We start from the raw sequence: 12,415 nt of genomic DNA on the forward strand, positions 1-12,415 counted from the left end.
AATCAGCAACACTGTTCAAACACAATCTCACCCAGAAGCGTCAGCAAACAGAACAGATGGGACAGGAGCTGCTCTGGAAGAAGACTCTGAGCAGACAAGCTAGAAACGTGCTATTTCTACCACATGGATCACCTCTCCCTCTTTGCCCAGTAAATCTAAGTCATCCTTTTTCCCTAAATTTCCAATAGTGAGGCCTTACATGGGTTCCAACCAATATAGTATGTTCTCTATGTTTACCCCATCAGAGCTCTTAACACACTATGTTGAAACAGCCTGTCCATTCATCTGCCTAGTCCATCTGAGTGGTTCCAAAGTCTGGTTCACTCATTGTTATGCCTCTCGTGCACAGCACAGAAGGGCTGCCCTCAGGAGTAGGCACTCGATATATACTAGGTGAATAAATTTATTTATATAATATATATACTGAATTTGTATTTTATATAAATGCGTACATTTACATAGAAGGGCTTCCCCAGTGGTTAGTGGTAAAGAATCTGTCTGGCAATGCAGGAGACGCAGGTTTGATCCCTGGGACAGGAAGATCCTCTGGAGGAGGAAATGGTAACCCACTCCAGTATTCTTGCCTGGAAAATTCCATGGACAGTGTAGCTTGGTGAACTACAGTCCATGGGGTTTTGCCAAGAGTCAGATACGACTTAGCAACTAAACAACAACAACAACATATATTTAGAATAAATTAGGTGAATAATTGTGTGCCCTAATGCATGTGTTAACAACACACTTCTCCTGGTTTAGACATGAGAAGTTCCTTCCCTAGAGAGTTAAGTACCACGAGTGTAGAGATTTGTGGTTCCCTTGTATCCACGTTAACTGGGCACATGGTATTCAAAAGTACTGCTGACCAGCTCTTGCCTCCATCTCTAGCCTTGCCTTGAGAATGAGTACTTTACTTGGAACTGTTGGAATCTTTGTATAGATATTGCTTTCTTCAGCAATGGCCCTGCAGTCAGCAAATATCATTCCTCATATCATCCTAGTCATTAGCTGTGATCTAGGACAATCCATGTAAAATCTCTAGATCTCATTTTCTATTCCTGTAAAATAGTTCTTAATTATGCTTTAGCACCAGAACCTTTTTTAAAATTTTAGAATGAGCTCCAATATAGAGAAAAAGATAAAACTAAGAGCTAAATTTCCCACTCTGCTTGATTCTTCACTGTTTGAGGAAAATACCCCTAGAAGCACATCCTTAGAGAAGAATACATAGGAAAAACTCGAAAATATACCTACAGAGGTTTAGTCAAGCACCAACGTTCGATGATTTACACATTCAACAAATACTTACTAAACACCTATTCTGTGTCAAGCAAGCACTGGACTAGACAAAAGATTCAGCCATAAACAATGCAGATGGGTTCCCCTAAATATTTATACCAAAAAGCTGTATTGAATACATGTTGAGTATGCACTAAAATGAACAAAAAATTTAAAACATCCTCTGGTCTCTTTTTACAGTGTAGAAAGCAAGACAATTTGCCAAATGCCCAAATAGCTGCATCGACTTAAAAAAAATATCAGTTTCAAAACTACAAATCTCATTTTCTCTAGCTGAAATTCTACTATTTTATGTGGGCATTTTTCAATTTATACTGTTTTCATCCAAATCATTTTTATACCAATTCTCAATAACACATCTGCATTAACTCTAAGTAAGTAGTAGCTAAAATGTAATGCTTGCTCCCACCATTTCCCAGTTTTTCACTCACCTTATCCTTTAGCACTTTTAGGATCCTTTAACTAACCAACTTTTTTGCCTCTTCACTATTTTATACATTCAATAGGAATGTAAAACTGAAATCTAGAAGATGGAATCCACTTTTATTAGGTTGGTTCAAAAGTAATTGTGATTTTACATTGTTGAACTTTGCTGTTTCATACTGGAATACATTCTTAAATGTGATTATGTTATACATTATTTTAATGTGCGTTTCTCACTTTTTTTTTCTTTTTTGATAATGACTTATTGAAAGTGAAAGTGATGTTGGCAATTGAATCTCTGGTTTCTCTGCCATTTCTAAATCCAGCTTGAACATCTGGAAGTTCACGGTTCACATATTGCTGAAGCCTGGCTTGGAGAATTTTGAGCATTACTTTACTAGCATGTGAGATGAGTACAATTGTGTGATACTTTGAACATTCTTTGGCATTGCCTTTCTTTGGGATTGGAATGAAAACTGATCTTTTCCAGTCCTGTGGCCACTGCTGAGTTTTCCAGATTTGCTGGCATATTGAGTGCAGCACTTTCACAGCATCAACTTTTAGGATTTGAAATAGCTCAACTGGAATTCCAACACCTCGACTAGCTTTGTTTGTAGTGATGCTTCCTAAGGCCCACTTGACTTCACATTCCAGGATGTCTGGCTCTAGGTTGGTAATCACATCATCGTGATTATGCAGTTTGTGAAGATCTTTTTTGTATAGTTCTTCTGTGTATTCTTGCCACCTCTTCTTAATATCTTCTGCTTCTGTTAGGGCCATACCATTTCTGTCCTTTATCGAGCCCATCTTTGCATGAAATGTTCCCTTGGTATCTCTAATTTTCTTGAGGAGATGTCTAGTCTTTCCCATTCTATTGTTTTCCTCTATGTCTTTGCACTGATCACTGAGGAAGGCTTTCTTAACTCTCCTTGTTCTTCTTTGGAACTCTGCATTCAAATGGGTATATCTTTCCTTTTCTCCTTTGCCTTTAGCTTCTCTTCTTTTCTCAGTTATTTGTAAGGCCTCCTCAGACAACCATTTTGCCTTTTTGCATTTCTTTTCCTTGTAATTCATTTCATTCCTTGGATCAAGGGATGGTCTTGATCTCTGCCTCCTATACAATGTTACAAGTCCATAGTTCTTCAGGCACTCTGTCTATCAGATCTAACCCCTTGAATCTATTTCTCACTTCTACTGTATAATCATTAGGGATTTGATTTAGGTCATACCTGAACGGTCTAGTGATTTTCTCTACTTTCTTCAATTTAAGTCTGAATTTGCAAATAAGGAGTTCATGGTCTGTGCCACAGTCAGCTCCCGGTCTTGTTTTTGCTGACTGTATAGAGCTTCTCCATCTTTGGCTGCAAAGAATCTGATTTCAGTATTGACCATCTGGTGATGTCCATGTATAGAGTGTTCTCTTGTGTTGTTGGAAGAGGGTGTTTGCAATGACCAGCGCATTCACTTAGCAAAACTCTTATTAGATTTTGCCCTGCCTCATTCTGTATTCCAAGACCAAATTTGCCTATTACTCCAGATATTTCTTGACTTCCTCTTTTGCATTCCAGTCCCCTATAATGAAAAGGATTTCTTTTTTGGGTGTTAGTTCTAGGTCTTGTAGGTCTTCATAGAACCTTTCAACGTCAGCTTCTTCAGCACTACTGGTTGGGGCATAGAATTGGATTACTATGATATTGAATGGTTTGCCTTGGAAGAAAACAGAGACCATTCTGTCATTCTCTGGGTGCAGCAGACCTGGGTATGGCATAAGCCCTCTTGGAGGTCACCATTAACTCCACCATAGAGCTGCCAGAACTTACACAGGAGTGGGAGACAAATTCTCGGCAGGCACAAAAAGAAACTTGTGCACACCAAGACTCAAGAGAAAGGAGCAGTGACCCCACAAGAGACTGACCCAGACTTGCCTATAAGTGTCCAGGAGTCTCCGGCAGAGGCGTGGGTTGGCAGCGGCCTGCTACAGGGCTGAGGGTGCTGACTGCAGCAGTGCATCAACGGAGGTCGCCGTTATCTTCATTACCCACCACAGTGGCCCAGGTAAGTAACAGGGAGGGAACACAGCCCACCCATCAACAGAAAATTGGATTCAAGATGGACTGAACATAGAAAAGGTCAGTTTTCATTCCAATCCCAAAGAAAGGCAATGCCAAAGAACGCTCAAACTACCACACAATTGCACTCATCTCACACGCTAGTAAAGTAATGCTCAAAATTCTCCAAGCCAGGCTTCAGCAATATGTGAACCGTGAACTTCCTGATGTTCAAGCTGGTATTAGAAAAGGCAGAGGAACCAGAGATCAAATTGCCAACATTTGCTGGATCATCGAAAGCAAGAGAGTTCCAAAAAAACATCTATTTCTGCTTTACTGACTATGCCAAAGCCTTTGACTGTGTGGATCACAATAAACTGTGGAAAATTCTGAAAGAGATGGGAATACCAGACCACCTGATCTGCCTCTTGAGAAATCTGTATGCAGGTCAGGAAGCAACAGTTAGAACTGGACATGGAACAACAGACTGGTTCCAAATAGGAAAAGGAGTACGTCAAGGCTGTATATTGTCACCCTGCTTATTTAACTTATATGCAGAGTACATCATGAGAAACGCTGGACTGGAAGAAACACAAGCTGGAATCAAGATTGCCGGGAGAAATATCAATAACCTCAGATATGCAGATGACACCACTCTTATGGCAGAAAGTGAAGAGGAACTCAAAAGCCTCTTGAGGAAAGTCAAAGAGGAGAGTGAAAAAGTTGGCTTAAAGCTCAACATTCAGAAAACAAAGATCATGGCATCCTGTCCCACCACTTCATGGGAAATAGATGGGGAAACAGTGGAAACGGTGTCAGACTTTATTTTTGGGGGCTCCAAAATCACTGCAGATGGTGAATGAGGCCATGAAATTAAAGATGCTTACTCCTTGGAAGGAAAGTTATGACCAACCTAGACAGCATATTCAAAAGCAGAGACATTACTCTGCCAACAAAAGTCCATCTAGTCAAGGCTATGGTTTTTCCTGTGGTCATGTATGGATGTGAGAGTTGGACTGTGAAGAAGGCTGAGCACCAAAGAATTGATGCTTTTGAACTGTGGTGTTGGAGAAGACTCTTGAGTGTCCCCTGGACTGCAAGGAGATCCAACCAGTCCATTCTGAAGGAGATCAGCCCTGGGATTTCTTTAGAAGGAATGATGCTAAAGCTGAAACTCCAGTACTCTGGCCACCTCATGCAAAGAGTTGACTCACTGGAAAAGACTCTGATGCTGGGAGGGGTTGGGGGCAGGAGGAGAAGGAGACGACAGAGGATGAGACGGCTGGATGGCATCACCGACTCGATGGACGTGAGTCTGGGTGAACTCCGGGAGTTGGTGATGGACAGGGAGGCCTGGCGTACTGCGATTCATGGGGTCGCAAAGAATCGGACACAACTGAGTGACTGAACTGAACTGAACTGAACTGAACACAGCCCCGCCCATCAGAACAAGACCCAATTTCCCTCTCAGTCAGTCTCTCCCATCAGGAAGTTTCCATAAGCCTCTTACCCTTCTCCGTCACAGGGCAGACAGACTGAACCACAATCACAGGAAACTAACCAATGGTCACATGGACCACGGCCTCGTCTAACTCAATGAAACTATGGGCCACGCGTGTAGGGCCACCCAAGATGGATGGGTCAAGGTGGAGAGTTCTAACAAAATGTGGTCTACTGAAGAAGGGAAAAGCAAACCACTTCAGTATTCTTGCTTTGAGAACCCCATGAACAGTATGAAAATGCAAAAAGATAGGACACTGAAAGATGAACTCCCCACGTCGGTAGGTGCCCAGTATGCTACTAGAAATCAGTGGAGAAATAACTCCGGAAAGAATGAAGAGACAGAGCCAAAGCAAAAACAACACCCAGCTGTGGATGTGACTAGTGATGGAAGTAAAGTCCAATGCTGTAAAGAACAATACTGCATAGGAACCTGGAATGTTATGTCCATGAATCAAGGCAAATTGGGAGTGGTCAAACAGGAAATGGCAATAGTGAACATCGACATTTTAGGAATCAGCGAACTAAACTGGACTAGAATGGGTGAATTTAACTCAGATAACCATTATATCTCCTACTGTGGGCAAGAATCCCTTAGAAGAAATGAAGCAGCCATCATAGTCAACAAAAGAGTCCAAAATACAGCACTTGGATGCAATCTCAAAAATGACAGAATGACATTACTTGCTGCTTATTTAATATTTATTTGAGACTATGGAAATGTTAGACAAAAAGCAAATTCGAGTAATTTTCTTATTCAAGTTCAAAATGGGCTGTAAAACAGCAGAGACAACTCCCAACACCAACAATGCATCTGGCCAAGGAAGTGCACCCACGTACAGTGCAGTGGTGGTTCAGGAAGTTTTGCAAAGGAGACAAGAGCCTTGAAGATGAGGAGCGCAGTAGCCGGCCACCTGAAGTTGACAACGACCACCTGAGAGGACCATCTAAGCTGACCCTCTTACAACTACAAGAGAAGTTGCCAAAGAACTCAGTGTCAATCATTCTACGGTCATTTGGCATTTGAGGTAAATTAGAAAGGTGAAATGGAGAAGGAAATGGCAACCCACTCCAGTGTTCTTGCCTGGAGAATCCCAGGGACGGGGGAGCCTGGTTAGCTGCTGTCTATGGGGTCGCACAGAGTCAGACACGACTGAAGCGACCTAGCAGCAGCAGAAAGGTGAAAAAACTTGGTAAGTGGGTACCTCCTAAACTGACTGAAAATCAAACAAATTGTCGTTCTGAAGTGCTGTCTTCTTTTATTCTATGCAACAACAAGCCATTTTTCAATCAGATTGTGACCTGCAACGAAAGTGGATTTTGTGCAACAACCAGTTCAGTGGCATGACCAAGAAGAAGCTCCAAAGCCAAGCTTGCATGAAAAAAAGATTATGGTCACTGTTTGGTGGTCAGCTGCCCATTTGATCAGAAAGCTGCTACAGCTTTCTGAATCCCAGAAATACCATTACATCTGAGAAGTATGCTCAGTAAATCAATGTGATGCACAGAAAACTGCCCACCTACTGCCATCACTGCTCAACAGAAAGGGCCCAATTCTTCTCCACAACACCAGACCACACGCTGCACAACCAACATGTCAAAAGTTGAATGAATTGGGTTACAAACTTTGCCTCATCCATCATATTCACCTGAACTCTCAGCCAACTGACTACCACTTCTTGAAGCATCTCCGACAACTTTTTGCAGGAAAAATGAATGCTTCCACAATCAGCAGAAGACAGAAAATTCTTTCCAAGAGTTCCTTGAATCCCAAAGCATGAATTTTCATGCTATAGGAATAAACAAACTTATTTCTCACTGGCAAAAATGTGTTGATTGTAATGCTTTCTATTTTGATCAATAAATGTGTTTAAGCCTAGTTACAAATATTTAAAATTCACGTTCCAAAACTGCAATTACATTTGCGTCAACCTAATATCATTATCTGTTTCACCATTTCATTCAACAAATCCTTTGACAAGTACTTACTATGTGCAAAGTGTTCTGCTATAAAGTGGTACAAAATTTCTAGAATTTGTTTACTTTTTCTACCCCTTTGGGCTTCACTGGTGGCTCAGATGTTAAAGAATCCAACTGCAATGCAGGAGACCCAGGCTCGATCCCTGGGTTGGGACGATCCCTTGGAGACGAGATTGGCAACCTGCTCCAGTATTCTTGCCTGAGAAATCCCACAGACAGAGAAGCCTGGTGGGGGGTTGAAAAGAGTCAGACACTGAGCAACTAACACTTTCTACCCCTTTAATCCATTACTTTTTTTTTCCACTTAGTAGTTTAAAGTACATACCAAGAACAAATATCAAATTTCCCTAGGGTTCCCTCAACCTACAATGCTCTTTCACATTCTCCTTATCCATATATATTTATTCACATTCACTGAACAAAAAGTACAGTGCAAGGTACTATAACGTGTGCTAAGAAATATGGTTCCTTCTCTCGAGGAATGAAGAAAGGATAAAGAGTGAAGACATTTCAGAAGGAGACTCCACAAGTATTAGTGTCAACAGAGGTATAAGAAAAAGAAACAGATGAGTTCTGTTTTGAAAAACTAACTAGATGATGATATCATTAACAAAACAGGGACCTGAAAGGTTTTTCTTCAACAATTAAAAATTTGGTTCTAGAATATTAAATTAAAGTTGCTTCTGGATATTCCAGTTGAGTCATCGAGATGGGAATTAGTTAATACCGGTCAATACTTTAGTAGCCACTATGTGGCAGGATCCAAGGGCACTTAGTAAGACATCACCCCAAACTCAAAAGAATTTAAGAGTCAGGTGACAGAATGCAAGTAAACAGGTGCTTAAAAGCAAAACTAGGGTAAAAGAGAGTAAGCATAAGCACTGGCCAGATCATGCAGGACCTTGCAGGCCATCCTTTAGGAGACTGGATTCAGCCAAGCAATGCGGAGCCACTGAAGGGTTTTAAACAGGGAATGGCTTGATTAGGTGTGCATTTTAGAAAGAAGACTCTAACTTCATGGAGGAAACAGGCTGGAGCAGGCAAAAATGAAAGACAAAGTGAACACTGGAAGTTGCTGCAGAAATCTGAACAAGAGCTGATAGGCATCAAGATGCACAAAGATTAGGGGAGGAGATGTATAATAGGTAATATCTGAGACACTGCTTTTCCCTAGACCACACTCAATTAAAATCTCTAAAGAACAACACTAGAAACTGAACTATTTTTAATCATTACAATAAAATAATCATAGTTACATGCAAATATTAAACAACTGAAGGGCCCATCACTACACTATGCCCAGTCTTTCCTTATCTACATCAAACTATGGAAGCCACATTCTTATGAAGTTATCAAATAAATAGCAAGGTCTGGAAAAATTCTGCAATTGTATATTTGATCGGGTAACTGAGGAATGTATGTTTTGTCTACAACCACTTTACATGGCCTTGATGAAAAATATGTCACACAATAAAGAAGAGCAAAATTGAACAGATCCAAGCAACAAAGTTCCTCTAGGATTATTCAGTCACTTCATTACCCAAAGAGCTTATAATATATGGATTTTATATACCTTTAGAAAAGGAAGTTTTCTATACATCTCTTACTAATAGGGCCCAATGATTTGATTAAAGTTGACAATGTGTCTAGACTCCTCTAAGTTCACCAGCTCTAAGTCACCATGTGATGCAATTCTGATGAATAAAATATAAGCTGAGGGTTTCTGGGGAAGCCCTTTCCTGCTTCTTCTCATCTTCCTCCTGTCTGGAATGTAGATAAAAGGCTGGAGCTGAAGCAGCCCTCCTGTAACTATGAGGTAATAAGCATGAGACTAAAGATCACGTGCTAGGTGGCTAACCCTGCCTAGAGACCTTTTATACAGGGAGAACAATTCCCTCTTCAATTAACTATAGACTCTGCGTCCCTTAGGAAAGGCCAGGCTACTTAACAGGTCAGCTTCATGGTCAGTTCCATTTACCTATCCAAACTCATTTCAGACCAATCTCTGTCTCCTACTTTCCACCCAGTAATTCTAAACCCTATCAGAACAGCACCTAACAGTGAGCTGTTTTTCACCTTTCTACTTTTAATTCTCTGCATTCTCTCACCCCTCCATTTCTTCACCAGACTTACACCTCCTCAGCATTCCAGACTTTCTGACTCCTAGCTGAGGTAGGTGCCCTCCCTCCTTGTTCTCACATCTCCTTACATGCACAATGACTGTGCTGTACTATAGCTATTCACTTAAGTATCTGTCTTCCCAACCAGATTACCAGCTCCTCAAGAAGAAAAACAATGTCTTAGTTTCCTTGGTATTCCTAGATCCTGTGACAGTACCTGGAGCACTAGGGTTATCCAGTAAATGTCGGTTGAATAAATGAAAGTTACATAAAACATGACTTTTAATTTTTGTTGTTTAGTCGCTCAGTTGTGTCTGACTCTTTGTAACCCCATGGACTGCAGCACACCAGGCTTTCCTGTCTTTCACTATCTCCCGGAGTCAACTCTAACTCATGTCCCTTGAGTCAGTGATGCCATCCAACCATCTCATCCTCTGTCATCCCCTTCTTCTCCTGCCTTCAATCTTTCCCAGCATCAGGGTGCTTTCCAATGAGTCAGTTCTTCACATCAGGAGGCCAAAATATTGAGCTTCAGCTTCAGCATCAGTCCTTCTAATGAATATTCAGGGTTGGTTTCCTTTAGGATTGACTGGTTTGATCTCCTTGCTGTCGAAGGGCCTCTTAAGAGTCTTCTCCAGCACCACAATTCAAAAGCATCAGTTCTTCAGCACTGAGCATTCTCAAGGTCCAACTCTCATATCCATACATGACCACTGGAAAAACCAAAGCTTTGACTATACAGACCTTTGCTGGCAAAGTGATGTCTCTGTTTTTCAATTCACTGTGTAGGTTTGTCATAGCTTTTCTTCCAAGAAGCAAGCATCTTTTAATTTCATGGCTGCAGTCAACATCACAGTGATTCTGGAGCCCAGGAAAACAGTCTGTCACCATTTCCATTTTTTCCCCATCTATTGGCAACCTCCTCCAGGAGTGTTTTTAATTATTTAAAACAAACCACAGCAAAAGGATTGTTAAATGACTTCTCCTTAATATCAAAAGCTAATTTTCACCTGTAAATTTTTCCTGAAAATGAGAAAAGTGCTTGAGTATATTCTATCACCACATATTGCTTTATAATACCATTTCTGCTTAGAACTGAAAGTCCTAAGACAACCCAACAAAGCTATTCTCATCTTTCTTAAAAGATCAGTCTCACTTCTGAGGGGAAGTCAGAAGAAAAAACTAAGATGACCAAAGAATACATTTTATTGTACATGACTAGCAAAACTTATCAAAATGAAGGTAAATAAAGAAATAAAATCTCTTCATACCTGTCACATTGCTGCATTATGGAAATTTCTTTGATTATTTCCTGAAGATCTGACTCAACAGGTACTTGTTTAATTGCCACAACTTGACCAGATTCCTTATGTATTGCTTTAAATACACTTCCATAAGACCTAAAAGAAACCAAGACGTTCCTTTATTTTTTTCCCTTCAAACACCATAACTATTAGAGAAAGAGTCTGAGTCTTCACATGTAGTCTTTTCTAATTTATACTACTACTCAATGGTGACAAATCAAAGGAAACAAATTTTAAAAGTGAATTATATCTTAGCTTTAATGCTTCAATTATAGACTTAAAATTCATTAAAATCACCAAATTAATAGAAAAAGATTTGCTGTGTTTCTTATGAATGAAAGAAATAGACTTACGGTTTGTCAACTCAAACAAGTGCAGCATTAAGAAGATATATAAATGGAAGTTAAAAGAATGGAATATAGAATAAAAACAGCCAAAATCTCATGTTAGGAGAAAAGGCTGATCTCACCTTAAGCAAATCATCCGCAAAATATCAGAGCCCCACACCTGCCCAGACTGCTTAGGGGTAACTGAAACCTTCACCATGGGTTTGTGTGTATGTGTGTGTGTATATAGTCCTAATTTACACACACGCACATATACAGGTAAACCCACTTTTCAAAAGTTCACTTTATGCCCCTTCATTTTTACAAAAGGCCTGGATTAACACCTGTTTCACTAACCAGATGAAATTCGAAGAGGATTTACACTTTTATAAAAACAGGTGAAAACAAAAACAGCATTCAACATTTATTTTTGCAGGAGCCATTAGAGAGGGAGAAAGTACCATGAGCAGCAACAGTGGCCCCACCAAGCTCATTCCTAGAACTACACTCAGCATCAAGCCACCATATCTCTGAGCTTTGTCGGAGAGGACCTGTGCTTTATCTCACAATTTATTTTGTGTAACTGTTAGCAAGATGTGTTGTAATGTATCTGCTTCAGCTCCTCTGTCCATGGAATTCTCCAGGCAAAAATACTGGAGTGGGTAGCCATTCCCTTTCTCCAGAGGATCTTCTGACCCATAGATCAAACCCACGTCTCTTGCGTTGCATGCAGATTCTTGATCGTTTGAGCCACCAGGGAAGCCTTTCTTTGCATTACAATGTTTCAACTTACTAAAGGTTTCATAAGAATGCTCTACTTTCAGAGAGCAAGGGAAATCTGTATCTCCCCCTTTGAAGCCATATATATATATATATATATATATACACACACACACACACACACACATATATATGTGTGTGTGTCTGTGTATGTGTATGCATCTGTGTGTGTGTGTGTATATATATATATATATATAGCCCCTCAAAAGCTAGTCTAGACTCAGAGCTAGATTAACTACTGCCAATTAAGCAACACCATCAGTCTCTTCTAAGGTCTTCCTGTTACTACAAAAGAAAACTGGGAACCACATTTCCCAGATTTCCCTTCCCTGGATGGATCCCAGTTAAGAGTCTGACAATGAGAAGAACATTCATGAAATCTGAATGGCAAAAAGCTGAGCAAAGACCATCAATTGTCAAATACAGCTGCAGCAGATGCCTGACCCAATATCAGATACACAGTGGCTTCCTGCTGAGCCTCCTGATAACCACCACACTGCTGCTGCAGACTAAGAGAGTTGGTGGGAACATCTAAACGACTCTTAGGGATTCCAGCAGAGCCCATGCGAGCTTTTGAGAAACACCACTTCAGTGCTTCAAACTGAGATCTTCAGCACTAGCTTCTCTGAGCTTCAGTG

The 12,415-nt window shown here is 40.5% G+C and overlaps 1 protein-coding gene across 8 annotated transcripts in view; it reads right to left on the reverse strand.

The window, feature by feature from the left end:
• The window catches only part of STK3 (serine/threonine kinase 3), a 305,298-nt gene that overhangs the window by 252,759 nt on the left and 40,124 nt on the right, over positions 1-12,415 (reverse strand). For all 8 annotated transcript variants that reach the window (XM_025265081.3, XM_025265080.3, XM_006048776.4 and 5 more), the window contains exon 3: positions 10,639-10,767. In XM_025265081.3, the coding sequence (XP_025120866.1) occupies positions 10,639-10,767 (129 nt within the window). The remainder of the gene's footprint in view (positions 1-10,638; positions 10,768-12,415) is intronic.

The sequence above is a fragment of the Bubalus bubalis genome, chromosome 15 (genome assembly GCF_019923935.1).
Source record: "Bubalus bubalis isolate 160015118507 breed Murrah chromosome 15, NDDB_SH_1, whole genome shotgun sequence".
NCBI lineage: Eukaryota > Metazoa > Chordata > Mammalia > Artiodactyla > Bovidae > Bubalus > Bubalus bubalis.